Source organism: Rhagoletis zephyria, unplaced genomic scaffold (assembly GCF_001687245.7).
Source record: "Rhagoletis zephyria isolate East Lansing unplaced genomic scaffold, Rhagoletis_zephyria_1.1 Rzeph_scaffold_03430, whole genome shotgun sequence".
Taxonomy (NCBI): domain Eukaryota; kingdom Metazoa; phylum Arthropoda; class Insecta; order Diptera; family Tephritidae; genus Rhagoletis; species Rhagoletis zephyria.
Genome location: NW_016160513.1, coordinates 21,485 through 39,979, shown reverse-complemented (window position 1 = coordinate 39,979; position 18,495 = coordinate 21,485). Strand labels below are relative to the sequence as shown.

Genomic DNA, 18,495 nt, shown 5'->3' with positions numbered 1-18,495 from the left:
GCACACTTAATTTTGTTTTGTAATGTCTCAATAATTGTTTAAAACCACGCAGAAATATTAACGCACAAATATTAAAATTGTTATTTGGTTTTTTCGTATGGCCACAATCAACAATTGTACCAGGATGACGTTCAAAGAGCGGATTAGCGGTACCGCGATTGGCGCAATCTCTATTTCTCTCGTTCGTAGAATGTAATACATAAAGGAGTGTTTAGGTACTTTTTCTTTTATGGGTTTTAAAACAGGGCTTTTGCAGGTAGACCCAAATAATCCTGGTGATGTTTCTTGTTACATCGGGTAGTTCAAAACTTGAATCAACATGAAGAACTTGTAGGCAAAAAAGAACTTAAGATCTAATATTTACTTGAATACATGTAGTGAAAACTTAGAGACTGAAGAGATATAATGTTTTTATAACCAAGTGTTACGCAACAAAATAAAATTTTTAAAAGTAAAAATGGCAAATGGTGAATGGCTCAATCCACGACAACTAAGTGTACTTGATCCTGAAGAACAACAAGGATACATTCGCCAGAGGTAAGAAAATTTAGGAGAGGAAAATAGTGACGACGAGCATTTCGTATCTCAATAGACTGTGGACGATAACGAAAATTATGTAACTCCTGTTGACTCCGATATAGAAGAAATCGAGCTAACAAAATACGACCCGGAAGAATTGATGATATATCGGAAAAACTACACTGCCAAAGAATGAAAAATTTTAGCTGCTCCACCATCACAAACTACCAGATACCCAACCCACAATATACTCAGGTCTGCAAATATGGACCAGTACGTGCCGAAGAATAATAAATCAGTTGTGGTCTTTTCAAAAATGCATTAGACAACCGAAGTAAAAGGTCTTAAGAAAAAGCCACTATTGATATTAGATTACAACCAAAGCAAATGTGGCGTTGATAACATATATAAATGCCTTGCAGAATATTCAACCATGCGGCCTTTGGTATTTTCTTATAATATTCTGGATGTATATGTCCTTACTCCGTACATAATTTACGTCGAGACCAGACCTGAAGACCTCTGAAATCCCATTAGGATGCTCCTTCATCAACTTAGTGAGCAACTGGCGAAACCTGAAATAGAAGTGAGAGCTACTAATAGTCGAATAACCAGAATATTCTCTACACACAAAGTCATTGAAGCAAAAAACGGCGGTCCTTTGATGATAATGGATGTTGGTATTTAGGAGGCAAGGAAGAACGTGACAGTGCAGGCAGAATAAAAACAAATGGTAATTGTTCTATATCCGTCCAACAAGGCAAACCTGCATATTGTGCAAATACCCGTCTGTGCAGAACATTCTACTAATATGCCGCAATGCAATATCTAGATGTAGTTAAAAAGTTAGTAGTTTCCAATTTATTCATATTTTCCCTGTTTTACAAGTATTGTCTTACTATAATATCATTATATTCTTGTATCATTTTAGGAATTTGATTCGGAATTATATTCTTGCATTATTTTAAGAATTTTATTCACAATAAAGTTTACTTTTCAAATGTATCAACATACATATTTGTATGCGATTTAATATACATACCCGGGTATGCAGCAGTTAACGTAAGGGTTAAAAGTCGAAAAATGGCCAAATCTCTAGTCCAGGTGGTCCAATCCCACCCAGACTTTGGAATATGACGTAGGACACTTTTGTTGAGGATATCATGAAATTTCAAGTTAATCGGATATATAGCTCCCAAGATATAGCAATTTGAAAACGCAAAACATACCCGGGTATGCTGCTGTTGACATAAAGGTTAAGAGCGAAAACTTTTTACCTATCTTAATATGCGCAAATTTCAACAAAACTTTATAGTGTTGTTCTCAAAGGTTTCACTTAAAATGACACATCTGGAGTGACTGATACAAACTCCTGAGCAAATGCCTGAGTAAATTTATTTCAACTTTATTCTAAAGTATTGGATGCGAATAATTGGACGGGTAAGCTAGTATTTTGAAAAACTAAAACCTTAGCGCAAATACTCTCTCAGGCCATAAATACATACAAAATACAAGGAAAACTTTGAGCGCTTTGAGCGACCTCTAAATATTTTTTGATTTCAAAATAAAAAAATAGGGGTGAACTTTTTTTGATATAGAACAATCCTAGGGGGTGAGAGGATAAAAATTCCGACTTTACTTTTTTTACATGTATTTTTAGACCACAAACTTAAGTAGTAGAAATTTCCTACTTCCCTTTTTACATATAAACTTATTGCGTTATGAGCCGCTTCTGTCCAGCTAACATACGCGTTGATCTTTCCCGGAAATTCAGGTAAATATTTGATAACGTCCAGTGACTCCTGGCAAATTATGTTATCATTAATGGTTTCTGGATTTTGTTACGGTTTCGAAATAAATTCGGGGAACGAAGACAATCCGATAGAAAATGAGTCAAACTTAGGGGCATCAGCTAACGTTCTGGTTCGATTGTGTCGATCCGTACCCCGTTTCGTCAATCACTGTATATTTTTTAATAATTATTGCACAAGTCTTCCATTGATAGCTTATCTACGCAGTCAAGGCATACATGCATTGGGCACAGTTAGGCGTAATCGGCTTCCTGGTTGTAAACTTCAAGAGAAAATGAAAAATCGTGGTGGAATGGGTGAATATGTCGGATCCTTTTTCGCGATCGAGATATCGACGGTATCTTGGAAAGATACGAAAGTTGTGAACACTAGCTGGTATAAAACCATATAAATCTAACGAGGGACCCACACCCGAACGCTCTCCTACTGTTAAAAGGTTTAATAAAAAAATCAAGTGTGTGGAAAAAATCCCATGCCCCAATGTTATACACGAATAGAACAAATATATGGGAGGTGTGGATCTTATGGATTCTTCTCTAGGTCGAAGTCATATCCGCATCAAGTCACGTAAATGGACAAATAGGTTGATATACCATATGCTTGATATGGCAATTATTAACTCTTGGATATTATACAAGCGACATTACTCCAATACGCCATGAACAACCAAGATATTGAGCCTCCACGAGTTCATTTGTGAAGTATCGCAAGTTCTTACGAAATCTGGAACCCAGTTACTAACTAGAGGGCGGAGAAATAACACCGAAATGGAGATTTCTGCAAAACGGGCACGTCCCAACAGTGCTGCATTACCGCCCCGTGATATATGGTTGGATAACGTCGGACATTTACCCAAATTTATAAAATATAAAACATTTGCTTTAAATATACTTCTCTAATGAACTCCTGGTGGTTCCTCCAGGGACCAACCCAAAAACTCAAACTATAATCAAAACGCATCAATTGCACAAAAAATCGTGGAACAAACACTGCTTAGAATCAAGGTTTAGATCGCAAATCCCATTTTCGATCAAATCGGAAATGACAGGCGTTTAAGGTTTAAGGTCCTATATCACTAATAGAATCTCCTTTGTTGAAATCGAGAATTCTAAATCATAAGGTGTATTCTAACTTAGCTTTCATGAGGCGCTATGCTAGAGATTTTAAAGATCCATATACTTGCAAATTGCTTTACAATTCCTTAGTGCGGTCTAAATTGGAATACGCGTCCATAATTTGGAATCCGATATATGCGTCTCATACCCTAAGAATTGAAAGAGTGCAGAGAAGTTTCCTTCGGTTTGTTCTGCAACCGCTTCATTTTAATGAGCCTATTCCGTCTTACGCTGCTCGGTGTATGCTTATTAACTTTAAGTCTCTTGCTAGTAGAAGATCCATCCATTCCCTAATGTTCATATATGATATTATCAGGGGCTCCATTGATTCTCCGGAACTTCTGGGGCTAATATGCTTGAATACACCTAATAGAACATTACGGTCTCATCTACCATTTCATGTTAAAGTTGCTAAATCTAAATATTATGATTTCACTCCCGTTATTAGGGCTCTAAATGAATATAAGGGCTATTCGCGATTCGGTGCATAAGAGCTGACAAATTTATGCAATTGCAGAAATATGCCATGGATTGTGAGCGACCTTTATTAAACTGTCATGGTAAAGCTTTTGCAAAACAATTTTTGTGCATCAGCTTTGGTTTTGTTTATGAATGCAATGCATAGCATTTTTATGCTATGGATTTTCGGTATTGCAAATTTGCCAAGCCATGACAAATGCAAATGCGTGTATTTTGTTTGTGTATTGCAAATAATTTGCAATACAAATTTGCAATGCAATGATGCTAGGCCATTTGCACCGGATCGCGAATAGCCCTATAATATCTTTAATAACTTGATCTTGATTTTGCGATGCCCAGATCATTGTTTGAGTCTAGGATCCTATCTCATTATTTGTAATCTTCCTTTTTTTAGTTTCTAATCTGTAGTATTAAGATAATTTTTGTATTCTAGTCTGTAAGGTTTTTGTAACCATAGACTTAAATAAATGAAATGAAATGAAATAAGAAAATGTAGGCAAAAAAATGTCAAAGTAAAGTCTGAGTTTCTTAAACACCCCAATGTGAACACTTGACAGTTGTTCATAAACTCAAAACTATAAACTCGAGAGAACGTAATATAAGTAATTTGACATTTGTTTGTTGACTGTTTCTTATTCACTTTTAGCCTGTTCCCGTACTCCAGAGTTTAGACAGAAACAGGCCTTAGTAGCCGTGGTGTAGAATACCAATCGTTTAGCCAAAAAAAAAACCTCATGTGTGCAGTGCAGACACGGTAGAAGTGAAATCTTTATAAAATTAAACTACGGGAGAATGAAACGAATGAGTTTGTTGTGTGTTGAAATATTGGTACGAAGTTGATAAGCTCTTATAATCTTTCGAATAAAAGCAACTTTAAGAACACCATCTATACGTAATTTCGCTGAACAAAATATTTATTTATTTTTTATATTTTTTTTTTTTTCGCTATCTAAATGTTTAACTTTCTTTTTGTCATCTGTGTTGAAAATAAATAAATAAATTTTTATTTTAAGTAATCAGTATGTATTTTATTTTTACTAGTACTTTTTGTCTGTTTTGTACTATAAAAGATCTATGATCTTATTGTACTAATGTTTTTTCTAAATAATTTTGGTTGATTTCTCATTTTTATGTATTTTGGTTAATAGGTTGCTCATATATTCAAATAATAATAAATAATTTGGGCCATACTGGAGTACATACTTACAAAATGCTCCTCTATAATGCAGTAGAGGCCCAACTCGTGGATCGAGTTTTAGCGATCGTAATCACTACACGATGTTTTTTAGGCTGAGTTGCGGAGAGGTAGATTCTATAGAGACTTACAATGTTGATTGGACCAAATTCTTCATATGCATTTTGGTTAACTTTGGGTACTCCTTGACCCATAGGGATACTATTCACATGCGTGCATGGAGTAGTCGCGTTTTTGCATTGTAACCCACTAGGCCAATTTGTTAGGTGCTCCTAATGTCATGTTAGTTGGACCGCAGGTAAATACTACAAAAATGTATTGCCTAGTCACGTGAATTTTGAGTATAAATGAATTTGCAACTGGCTAAAGTAGGTGGAAAGTAGGAGAAGCCGAAGTAATAAATTGATACGAAGCGAGGAGATAACAAAGTTATAAGTATCTTAAGATATAGCTGCTGCGTATCAGATCAGATGAACGATAACATGAAAAGACACACATTTAGCATGGACGCACGATCGAATACGAACTCACTCTATTGCCTTTTGTACTACACAAAGTCATTCAAGCGAAGGCGACCATCTCTGTGTGTTAGTCATGGGGAATAGTCATGCTAATGGCAGCGCAAGCTAGGTGAATGGGTTACCCCACTAACGATTTCTGTCGTGGCTGCATAGACGAGGAGGAGGTGGAGACTGTAGAACATTAGGTATGTTCAACATGCTTTCCGGGCTGTTTCGGTAATTATTCTATTACAAGTATTAAAAATGTGTCAACCCGTGCCAAAAGTGCCCAGAGCGTGTGGAACGCAAAAAAATACTTTTTTTGCACGGAATCAACAAATAAGTTCTAAAAAATGATTTTATGTGTATTTATCTTATATAGTTAATAAAATTTGCAAATACCTACATTTCTGAACCTTTAGTGTATTTTACAAAATTTGCTATCCTATGTAAACAAACAAAACTGTTCTCAAATTTACTTCTTGCACATTTCTGTCCGAAAAAAGTCCGGCCTGTTTCGGGCACGAAAAAGAAAATATTTACGATCCAAAAGTGGACGGTATTCGCTCTCTATTACACATTTTTCTAGCGTGAGGAACGCTTTCTGGGCTTTTTTGGGCATCCCGGGTACCCGCGGGCTCTTGTGGAGCAAAGCTGTTATCCCTGTCCCTGTCCCTGTCACGCTATGGCAACGTCAAGACTTGATATTTTTAATGAACATGCTTTTCGGTGTTTAGCTGATCTCGACCCTTTGGACGTCCACGACTTTCAACGATACGTTAGGGTTACGCATTTATGTACCGTTGGCATTATAACCGTTAAGAAAAACAATAATAATAATATGACACTGCTCTTTAATGTTTGAGAAGTCAGATATTTTGCGATAAATAATAATACAGAAGAATGTCGTAAAATTATCTTAAGAAAAAACAAAATCGTAATAAAATTCGTTTTCAAAGTTATCTTTTTCTTATGAATTTCTTTTTCATCTTTGGTATATGGCATATTACTCACCATTAGGTAAATTGATTTGACTACTGCCATTTTCCTTCTTTGCCATTTACTTGTCGGCCGCTGTGGTGTAGTGGTAAGCAGTGCGCGCTTCCACTCCGAAACGCTTGGGTTCAAGCCCTGGTCAAAGCAACATCGCAAAAAACACGAAAACCAGCTTCTCATAAAAATACAATCGCCGTTCGGAGTCGGCGTAAAACTGTAGGCTCCGCTTTGGCACTGCCGCCACAAGTCGGAGGAGAAGCTCGGCCAAACACTAACATATGTGTAAGCGCCAATCTATTATTATTATTATTATCAGAAAATTATTCTCCATCAGAAAACATAGTTCATTTCTAAAAAATCATCTTATTCTGTCGCTTTGGCTGTTTATTTAGAATTTCTAGAAAAGTTCTAGGTATGCAGTTTTATAGTCCACTAAAATTTAGTAGCTCAAGGTGCAAATTTCAAGCGCTAAGAAATCGCGTTAATTTTTAATGATTGGCAATGATCGGCAGAATTGCCTGGCACCGTCAGCAAAAAAAAATAAACATTAAATAAACAAAAAATATAAATAGCCAAAACTGGTAAAAATGTCACTTAACTTAAACAGCTGACCGTAAGTGCATATAACATGTTATAAATTTATTTATTTGAATCTACCACATTGTTTTGGAATGTAAAAAACTTTTTGCATCCGAGCACTCTCAACAGCAACTGATTTGATTTGCTTTGCCGAAATACCAGCGAAGCATCAGTCAATCGTCAATTATCGTAAGACGCACGAAGACGAGATAGTATACACGGTGGAGAGAATACAGAGGTGGCGCCGATGACGATACCGCTACTCGGCTCTCAGTGATTTTGACAAAATCAGCTGTTTTGGTGACGTCATAGTAGAGAAGACAGCAGTAGTGATGTGCTGAGTCAATACTTTTAAGTACCCAATACTCTCGATACTCGGTACCGAAACATTTAGGTTTCGAATAAAAGCGCACATAGGCCAAAAATATGGAAAAAACGCCTAACAAAACCCAAATGTAAGAGCCAATAGAGCTTTTTTACTGATTCAAATGAAAGATGTATATATGTCGGTTCGATGCCATAATACAGAGAAACCCTTACTTGTTTGAAGCATTTTTGTTCCAGCTGAATCGGACGATATCATTTTTGTAGGCCTGGGACAGATTCTGTAACCAGTTAACGACAATTTTCGAATCGGTATCGGTTTAGTCGACGTTTGATATCAAATATTTGTAAGTCAACAAGTGCGATATCGATCCGAAACTTGTCGCTAACTGGCTACAGAATCTCTCCCCTGAAAGGCTTCTTCATCCGTCAAAGTATTTTTCTTGAACCTTGGACCGACTAAGGTTAAAACTGATAAAATAATATTTTTCTGTGGCGATAAGTTCAAGTGTTTTAGCCGATATCATATAAATTAGTAATGAAAGTTTTTTCTAAACCTGAAATGCATATAATGGCGAGGGTTTAATGTAAATAATCGGTATCGGATACCGAAAAGGAAGTATAGGGTACCGAAATCTTTTTTAAGTATTGGGTACCGAGTATTGGGGACAATTCAGCACATCACTAGTCGCCCTCATTCTCGCCGCTCTCAGTTGTCAACTCTACTCTCACGAATTCTGCTGCAATCGGCGCCATCTTGTATTCTATCATTCTTGGATAGTATACATGTGTCGCTGCAAGCAGCATTTTGTAGCCCAATTACATGTGTTTGGAAAATCAAAAAATGCCCGCCTCTGCTTTATACGCATAAATTTAAACAAACATTTTTAGAGCAAATTTTAAACATTTTATGTGTAAACTGTAAAATTGTAAACATTACGTTTTTAGAATTCAACAAACAAATTTAAAATTTGTTCTATGCCACAAATATATGTAATTATAAGTAAACAAGCAGTGTTTAATTTAATTAACAGGGAGTGTAGACTTGCATTCATTAACCTTTATGTCAACAGCAGAAAAATTATACGTACGCATACTCGGGTATGCACATACATTTTGTATGGGAAACGGCATTGTGTTGTGACGAAAATGTTAATATTTAACACATTTCTTTTAAACCGGATAAGCTTTTATTGTTATTTTCTAAAGAAATATGTTTGTTTTAAATATGTCAAGAAAGATTTGAGAAATATGTTATATTACTTTATAAACAATGAGTTTCTTAGAACACGCTCTATGATCGTTAGTTTGGAATGTATACAAGAATGATAGAATACAAGATTACGCCAATGAGAGAGGATTTTTGAGCGTAATTTTTGCGTGACGTCATCTTGGTGCAATTGCGAGAGAGAAATGCCAAAATGCATATAAAAATATGTAAACAATGCAGAAAACTGTGTTAATTTAAATATTAGATTGCCCAATTTTGCAGGAATTAATAAATATACAAAGATTGATTAATTAGGAACACGTAGCAATAATTTTGGACATGTAGCCCTTTAGGCAAGTACGACTTTTAGCACAGGAAAAAATGGATGTATTAACAGTGTTTGCAATTTAATTGTATATAAAATTTTGAAAAATGGCCAAAAATCACAATTTTTACTTGCGTCCACAGTATTTTTGCGTAGAATTCCTTTCTGCGTAGGCGGCCTTCGGCCGCGCTTTAAGATTATAACCCTTACCAAATAGAATTCTCCTTTTGGTGTGCACCAACTGGGGCTACTGCCCCAGTGATGTAGCCCTGGAAAGGAGGTGATGTATATTATGGTTACTAGGTGTTTTATAAAAATGTCTTCTATATAAAAATGCGTGAAATGCATCAAAAGAAAGTGCGAAAAGTGCAAGTAAAGTAATACTTTAAAAAAATCGCCAGAATTGCTAAGTGGAGATAACGTTAAAAACAAAATATATAGTAAAATGCAAAAATAAAGTGGTCATATGATACATCAAACAAAACAAAATCAAATAAAAATTTCAGAAAATATATTTATGGACTATGTTAATAAGGCGTTTTTTCAAAAAATTCCATAAAAACAATGTTTTTTTGCGTATATTTTTATTAAGCCTCTTTTCTCCACAAATGTCTTATACAAATTCACAAAATATGTATATCAAACGAAAGATGTTTAAAATACCTCTCGAACGTGGAGCCTTATTTTTTATTTGGTTAATTTGTTTCGAAGATATTAACAGTTTTCGAAATCCGAAATTTCATCTTTAACCCTATATTTCTTCCACATTTTTATTTCTGCAATATATAAAATTTGTATATGTACTTTTAGACAAAAAAGAGGTATAAATGAACTAGGAACACTTTGGAAATGGATCGCAAGAACTCCAGACCATGACGATTTCATCAAAATTAATGACAAATTATACGAATTAATCTCAAACAATAACAAACAGTTTACAAAAAACTCAGAAGTTTTTAAAATTATCACAGTGCTGACTGAACACTACAAAATATTAAAGGCATATATGTAATACTTCTATATTGGCAGTACGTTGAAAGTACATCCGCCAACATTAGAGTGCAGATCTACAATGTTAGAACGAGAAAACCACCCACCAACGTACCCAGAATGATGTTTGAAAACAATAAAAAATCAGGAGCGGTGTAGTAACTGCCAATATTTACAAAATTAAATTTTAATTGCAAAAGCAAAAATTAAAAAATGGTGTGGAATTGTGTTGTTCGTAGAAGCAAAAAAGTAAAAAAACTGATATCGTATTGCATGCGTTAGTATGTGGTACTTAGGAATGTTAATCCCGGGATCGCGGGATCCCGCACTTTTTAAGGTTTCGAAAATCCCGGGATTCTTGGCAAGTAATTTGCACTGATGGCAATAATAGAAACTCCTTTCCTTGACCAGTATTGGCTATATTTCTTTTTTTTATTTAATAATTAATATTTTTTTATAAATGTCTAGCTCATTGTACATACACACCGCGCGATAGTAAATTTTAAACACAAATATCAATATATTCGCGAAACCATAGGCCAAATATAGAAAAATTACGTTTTTAGTTTTTCACTCTGACGTCAGTAATTCAAAAATGATTTTAAAAATTCAGAGAAATGTGCTTAGAGAAGAAGTATGGGTACAAAATTAATGAGAAACTCCTGTAGAATTTAAACATATTCAAGTTTCTAGTGCAGAAGGACTAATAAATATTGAAAATGTGATTTTAAAACTTTATCCTTGAAATTTCGCAATATTCGTTCGAATTTCGTTCTTCTAACTTTGTCAGCTTAAAAATTACCTATTCATTCTGGTGAATTTTTTAATAATTTTTGGAATTAATCATATCTTTCAAATTACAAAGTCCTTCAAAATAAATCCTGCGGTTAGAGAGAAAAAATAAAAACTCCTCTTTAAATGAAATAGTAGGTTTCAAACCATGGTACAATAGTTACAGGTATTGTCTTCTTAGAGAGTTTTGCTTCACATCGAAATTCGTGCTCCCTTATTTTCATTTTGACGCAGTTCAATGTTGATTCTTTAATTCTTATTTGACTTTGCTTTTTGTTTTCGCTCAATTTAGTTTTTATAATTTTTCAAAACAAAAGAAAAAACGTTTGAAATTAAGTGAGCCTACAAATTTTGAATTTATTTACAAGCAAATATTTTTTTTCCAGCTTTTGCAAAATTTAATAAGTTCCTGTAAGATGGTTTGTTAAAAAAAATACATAAACATATATGGTATATGGGGTATGGAAAAGGGATATTTCCAGCAGTAAACACTTAGTGTGGGCAACAATGATATTTTTTAAATAAGGCAGATCGGAATATGCGCTCTCTAGGAAGACAATACCTGTAATTATTGTACCATGGTTTCAAACCCCTTTATTTATTAATCATTTCATGGTAGGAGAGCTTCTCATACATAATCGAAGCAATTTTTTCGATTCAAGTTGTTGTAATGAATATTTAAATCCCGGGACTATTCCCGGGAGCACGGAATTATGGCAACGCCATCCCCAAAATCCCGGGATCGGAAAAAGCAGAAAAATTAATATTCCAAGTGGTACCGTTTAAAAATATATTGGGAAAAATGTGCAGACGCGAGTAAACTGTCTTCTAAGGCGTTGGTATGGCAGGCGCGTAACCTTACAGAATATCTCTTAAGAGTGGTTACGGTGATCATCTCAAGTGTAACTTTTACATCTCTTGCTTCTTATTCAAATCGGCCGGTTACCACAAAGCTTGCACCAATCACGTTCAGGGAAACATTTTTGGTTATTTTATTTATTTTTTATTTAAAACGCTCCTGGAGTGACTTGACAGTTGTTTTTTAGTAGTAGTTTACAAATATACATTTATACTAACACAATTCAATTCAATTAAACACATTGTGAAGATACGTTACTATCATTATAGAAGTATTACATATATGATTAAAGGTGTCACATTTGCTAGAAATATAAAAAAGAAACGAAATTATTTTGCATGAACCTCAAAACATGATATGTACAATAACTTTTGGAAAATGGGAATTTTAAACACAACGAACTAAAAAATATCACTTATTATCAACATGGAACTATGACAATTACGGATTTGATGGACATTTCAGAGTTTAAAATTATACAAAGGAATGACATAATTTTACTTTACATTAAATACCCAAAAATAGAATTAAATTGTAAGTTTTATGAACTAAGGGCTATAGCTCAACTAGATGATAAGCTTCTAATCGACAGAAATGTACAAATTGTAAAAGCAAATTTTATAATATTTATAATTGCAAAACTGAATTAACAAACACATATCGTAAATTAGTAAAAGAAAAGTCATGTTTGTCAGAAATTTTAAATAAAAACCAAGGAAAATGTAAAAAAATTAAGGAACGAATCAATAAAATTTAAATAAAAAAACAAGGGGCAATACTAATTTCTGGAAAAAATAATGCCGAAATCCGAACACTAGAAGGAACATATGTAATTACATTTGAAAATCAAACTGAGATAAATAATATCACCTATGAAAATACTGAGTCTAAAATTTGGAACTATTTGAAAAATAACTATGTAAATAACTTTGAAATATTGGAATATATAGAATCAAGTAACAAGGTGTTGAAACTAGAAAACATAAATATTTTAGGTGAAGAAAATAAAAGCTTTAAAACCAATTCATTCATTTGGTATATTATTATTACTTTATGCATAAGTTTTGCCATTTATGTTTGTACAAAATTGCAAAAACCACATAGAAATATGTACAAAACAAAACAAAAATTTAGAACTCCAGGAAAACGAATATAAAAATATTTTATTTCGAATAAAAACACCATGATACAAAAATTTGAAGGTAAAACTGCTGAGAGCCAGCCTGAACATTTTTGAAGTTTGCTAACATAACAAAAATGTTTTCAAATTTTCAACCTCACAAATACATTCTCACTTTCAGTCTAAAATAAAAGTAAATTTCAATATTTTGACCTATTTCTCTGCAAGACTGCTGAGCATCAAATAAGTGCACATTTTATCATTATCACTAATTACAAAAGTGCCTATTAAAATACTCATTTTTGTTCAGGCGATGGGATAAAACTGAGCACTTTCCGTCGATGTAATATTTTACCTCTTCTTACTAATTGAAAACTTTGATTAATGAAAAATATATCTGCTTTGCTCTAGAAACTACCAAACTACGTATTTTTGTTTTTATAAACTCATCAGTGCTAATCATATATGTAATACTCCTATATTGGCAGTAAGAGCTAGCAACGTCCGAAAACACTACAGTACAGATATATCAATAAACACGTACGAAAGAAAAGGAACACATACTTTTATAAATAAACATGTACACAACACATATACAAAAACGGCACTCAAGTACACAATACATTGACAAAAATGGTACTAGACTGTCTCGCTTTGATTTCGGAACGCTTACACATTGAGAAGTTAGCTTACTGCCAATATAGAAGTATTACATATTTGGTGCTAATGAATAAAGTTCAGCACTAATAATCAAACTACTCATTTTTGTCGTTATAAACTCCTCAGTACAGGAAAAAACAAATAAGTAGAAAATCAAAATGTTTACTTTTAAAAATGAATTGGTTTATTTAAAAAACGTGTATCAATACACAACTAAATCCATAAAAATTAGCTAGGAATTAGGTGTCTTTTAGGTGTTAATTAGGACCTCTGTTTAGAAATTTGATAAATTGGAATATTTAATGTTTTTCAATTCCAGAGATATGGCATCCCTCTTTTGTAAATTCTAAGACGTAAGCGAACTACAACTAACTTAAAGGAACGCGAGGACGGAGAGAATTTTGGCGTTTTTGATTTATCATATTTTTTTGAGAGAGACATCTCGGCTTTTTTCACACAATCAAGGTGGTTGCCAAAAAACGTGTAAAGAAAACTGTTGTGGAGATTCAATAAAAACTTAGTTAATTTTATATGCATTCATATTGGCTTGTTATTTATAATTTACAGTCCACGATTCGTTTTGCACGCCGAATTTGCGAAACATTTTGGTCCTACGAGCCGGATGCATATGAAATTTTCTGATTTTGTTGAATGCGCACATCACTATACACGTGTCGCAATTACTATCAAGTTTGCAAATCAATACGCAAATTGAGACATTTGCGTACATACACGGGTAAAAACCTGTGTGACGCACCAACGACTGTTCGCCTAAAAGTGTGTCCAGTATCCAGAATATTTTGTCAANGCATGTCTCGTAACAGTGGGATAGAAAATGGTTCAAGCCCAATAAACGCCAACAACTACACACAACAACAACACATCCAACATGAAATGCGTTTGCCACGCATTCAGATACCAGAATTTGACGGCAAATGTACGGACTGGATCCGTTTTCGCGACTTATTCGAGACACTTATACACAACAGACAAAACATTTACAATATTGAGAAGCTAGAATATTTGCAAACGAAGGTTCGAGGGGAAGCACTTTCGCTCATCAAACATTTAAAACCAGCCAATGCAAATTACGATATTGCCTGACAGCTAATTAAGAAAAAATACGATAAGTCCGACAAAGTAAAGAGAGCTTATTTTGAACTTTTATGCGATCAACATGCAATGAAGTCTGCGTCAACGGCAGAAGCTAAGCGACTATATAATACAACCAACGAAAGTATAAATGCGTTAAAAGTGCTTAATGAACCTGTTGAACATTGGGATTCAATTTTATTGTTCATGCTAGAGAAAAAGCTTGACGCCGAGACGCATGTTTTGTGGTATAGGGAAAAGAAATCAGAGGAAGAGCAATCGATTCAAGATTTCTTGAACTTTCTGGAGAAAAGAGTTTACGAGTTGGAAAACACCCAAAAAACTACAGCGGTCAATACCTTTCGGAGTGGCATCGGTGACAAGCGCAACCAAGCGCGCGCGTTTGCAATAATGGCTACATACATGTGTTCTTTGTTCAAAGCAGCATCAGCTTTATCAATGTAAGCAGTTCCTCGATATGGAAGTGAATGCGAGACGCAATCTGGTTCAGAGCAGCAACATCTGCTTTAACTGTCTGCAGCCAGACCACCGCGCATCAAACTGTAAGAGATCATCGTGTAGAAAATGTGGGGCGAAACACAACTCCCTGTTATATATAACATCAGCAGCAAGTGACGTTCAGCAGTCAGCAGTCAATACGAATGTAGAGCCATCTATTGTCAGTGCAAATAGCACACAGCAGAGTCAGCGGTCTATCACATTGCTGCCAACAGCGATTGTTATGGTGCGCGATAGATGCAACGAGTTGAAGCCATGTCGCGCTTTGCTGGACTCAGGGTCACAAGGCACGCTTATAACCGAATCTTGCGTACAGCGACTGCAGCTGAAACGAGGCTTTGATAGATCTATGTTATATGGGGTCGGTTCAGTCAATGGAGGTCACACTAGAGGAAGGGTCGAATTAAATATCGAGGCGACACAATATGACACCATTATTAGAACTGAGGCATTATGCTTGCTCAATTTAACTTACACTTTGCCTCCGTGCGATATAAGCCATCACAGTTGGACATTTTTCAATGAAGTTAATCTTGCAGATCCTTCATATTCGAAACCTGGTAAAATCGACATCATACTTGGAGCAGATGTCTTCACTAGCTGTTTACTGCCAGAGAAGTTGACTCATCCTAGCGGTTCACCGACCGCAGTCAACACAATTTTCGGTTGGGTTATAATGGGTAAAATAAAGGGAGCAGACGAACAAAACATTGTAACTGCACATACATGTGTGGATTTAAATCAGCAACTTCAACGCTTCTGGGAAGTTGAAGATCTACGAGAACCGACAAATTACCTGACGGATGAAGAGAAAAAAGCGGAATTACATTTTCAACAACATACTCAGCGCGATGTACAAGGCAGGTACGTTGTTAGGCTCCCGTTAAAAGAGGATGAGGTTAACCTAGGGGAATCACGGTCTGCTACGCTTAGACGACTTATTTCAGTGGAGCGTCGAATCGACAGTGATGTGCAACTCAAGGAAGAATATGGGAAATTTATGGACGAATATTTAGAGTTGGGGCATATGGAGATTAGCAGCACGGTAAACGTACACAGAAAGTACTTCATGCCACATCACGCAGTATTCAAACCAACAAGTGCCACAACAAAACTACGGGTAGTGTTCGACGCATCCTGCAAGAGTTCAAATGGATTGTCACTCAACGACAACTTGTTAATCGGTCCAACAATACAAAAGGATCTGTTCGAGATCATAACCAAATTCAGGAAATACAAGGTTGGATTTGCCGGCGATATCGAAAAAATGTACCGACAGGTATTGGTACATCCAGATGACCGGCCGTTGCAGCGTATATTGTGGGGACGTTCCACGGAGGAAGAACCTACTGCTTACGATCTTCGCACCGTAACATATGGCACGGCAGCTGCACCTTTCTTAGCGGTAAGGACACTGCAGCAAGTGGCATATGACTACTCTGATGAATATCCTGACGCAGCATCTGCAATATCGAACAATTTTATGTAGATGATTTCTTGGCATGTGCTCCCAATTCAGGAGGAGCAGTGAAGCTAAAGAACGACGTGTGTTCAGTTCTATCCGAGGCAGGATTCAAGCTACGTAAGTGGTCATCAAATTCGAGAAAGTTCTTGGGTACAATTGACATAGATGATTATGAAAAATCTCCTGATACAATCATCGACACCACAAGCGCCGTAAAAACACTTGGTTTGCTTTGGGAGACTTCAACAGATAACTTCAAGTACAACGTGGTGCTTGAAGATATCACGTTAACCGTGACAAAACGTAATGTACTATATTGCCAGAATATTCGACCCAATCGGATGGATTGCTCCGATCGTTATTAAAATGAAGATTTTTATGCAAAAATTATGGCTAAAGGGCGTAAGTTGGGATGAAGAGCTACCGCGTGAGCTATACAGCGAATGGTATGATTACAGGCAGAACATCAACAGAATTTCAAAACTACGTATACCAAGGTGGCTTGATTTCACTGACGACAGCATTGTTGAGCTACATGGGTTCTCGGACGCGTCCGAAGTAGCATTTGCAGCAGCGGTTTATGTGCGGATACAGCGGAGGGATGGCGAAGTGTTCACCCACTTAATTTCGGCTAAAACCAGGGTCGCCCCGGTAAAGCAAATCACGTTACCGCGGATTGAGTTGTGCGCTGCACACTTGTTGGTGAAGTTAATAATTAAGGTACGACAATCTTTAAGTTTCGAAGTAGTTGACGTGGTTGGTTGGACAGATTCGTCAATTGTTTTGGCGTGGTTGGCAGATCATCCTCGCCGCTGGAAAACCTTCATTGCAAATAGAACTTCCCAAATAATAGACGTCATACCAGCTGAGCAATGGCGTCACATACCGTCACAACACAATCCTGCAGACCTTGTTACAAGGGGAATTTGGCCTGCAGAGCTTGTAACTTGTAAATTATGGTGGCACGGTCCTGACGTGCTGATGCATAAATCAACGACGCATACCGAGAAGCCAGCTACGTCACCGAATGTCAGCATGGAAGAACGAAAGGTGGTTCAGTCACATCCAGCTATCATACAAAATTTTTACCTAGTTGAGAGATATTCAAAATACACGCATCTTTTACGCATCACTGCACTTTTGTTACGCTTCGTACATAACTGCAAAACTGGTAGCTCCAAGCAACCGAAAACAGCTACCGGGATTTCAACCAACGAACTGCAGCATGCGCATAACGTATTGGTGAGGAAAGAGCAAACAACATACTTTGCACAAGAGATACGGTTACTATTGAAAGGTAAGTCTCTACCTATGTCAAACAAACTGACGACTCTTGCACCTTTCATCGATAACGGTGGCCTACTTCGGGTTGGAGGCAGGATTGTAAACGCTAACAGCAACTACGACCAGAAGCATCCATTAATTATCCACAAAGACAGCCATTTGACCCGACTGATCGTGATGTATTCCCATCTAAAGCACCTACACGCTGGAAGTCGGCAACTTCGTTACTTGCTTGGACTAAAATACTGGATCCCAGGGGGTACATACACAATTAAACGATGTGTTTTTAAATGTACAACGTGTATGAGAGTACGTGGAATAGCTTACCAGCAACAGATGGGCAATCTTCCTCCACATCGACTAAACCCAGGTGCAGCCTTTCTCAATACGGGTGTAGATTACTGGGCCGTTACAGGTGCGCTCCTGGAAAGGACGAGGGTCTAAGCTATACAAATGTTGGATCGCGCTCTTTGTGTGCCTTGTGACTAAGGCTGTACATATCGAGCTTGTTACGGAACTGTCAACTGGGGCGTTTATCGCATCGCTTCGGCGGTTTGTCGCCAGGCGCGGAAAGCCCTTGCCCTTGTTTTCGGACAACGGCACAAATTTCGTGGGGGCCAATCAGCAGTTGCGCGAGTTCTTGTTTGCATCCACAACAAA

The 18,495-nt window shown here is 36.2% G+C and overlaps 2 protein-coding genes across 2 annotated transcripts; both read left to right on the top strand.

The window, feature by feature from the left end:
- Nucleotides 1-15,309: 15,309 nt before the first annotated feature.
- LOC108368980 (uncharacterized) lies at nucleotides 15,310-16,575 on the top strand. Its single transcript, XM_017623949.1, has one exon. It carries the CDS (start codon nucleotides 15,310-15,312, stop codon nucleotides 16,573-16,575), a length of 1,266 nt encoding a protein of 421 aa, XP_017479438.1.
- A 282-nt stretch (nucleotides 16,576-16,857) lies between these two features.
- Nucleotides 16,858-17,848, top strand: LOC108368978 (uncharacterized; the record flags this gene model as incomplete). Its single annotated transcript, XM_017623948.1, has 1 exon — nucleotides 16,858-17,848. A coding segment is annotated over exon 1 (991 nt), but the record flags the coding sequence as incomplete, so codon positions are not given.
- Nucleotides 17,849-18,495: the final 647 nt, after the last annotated feature.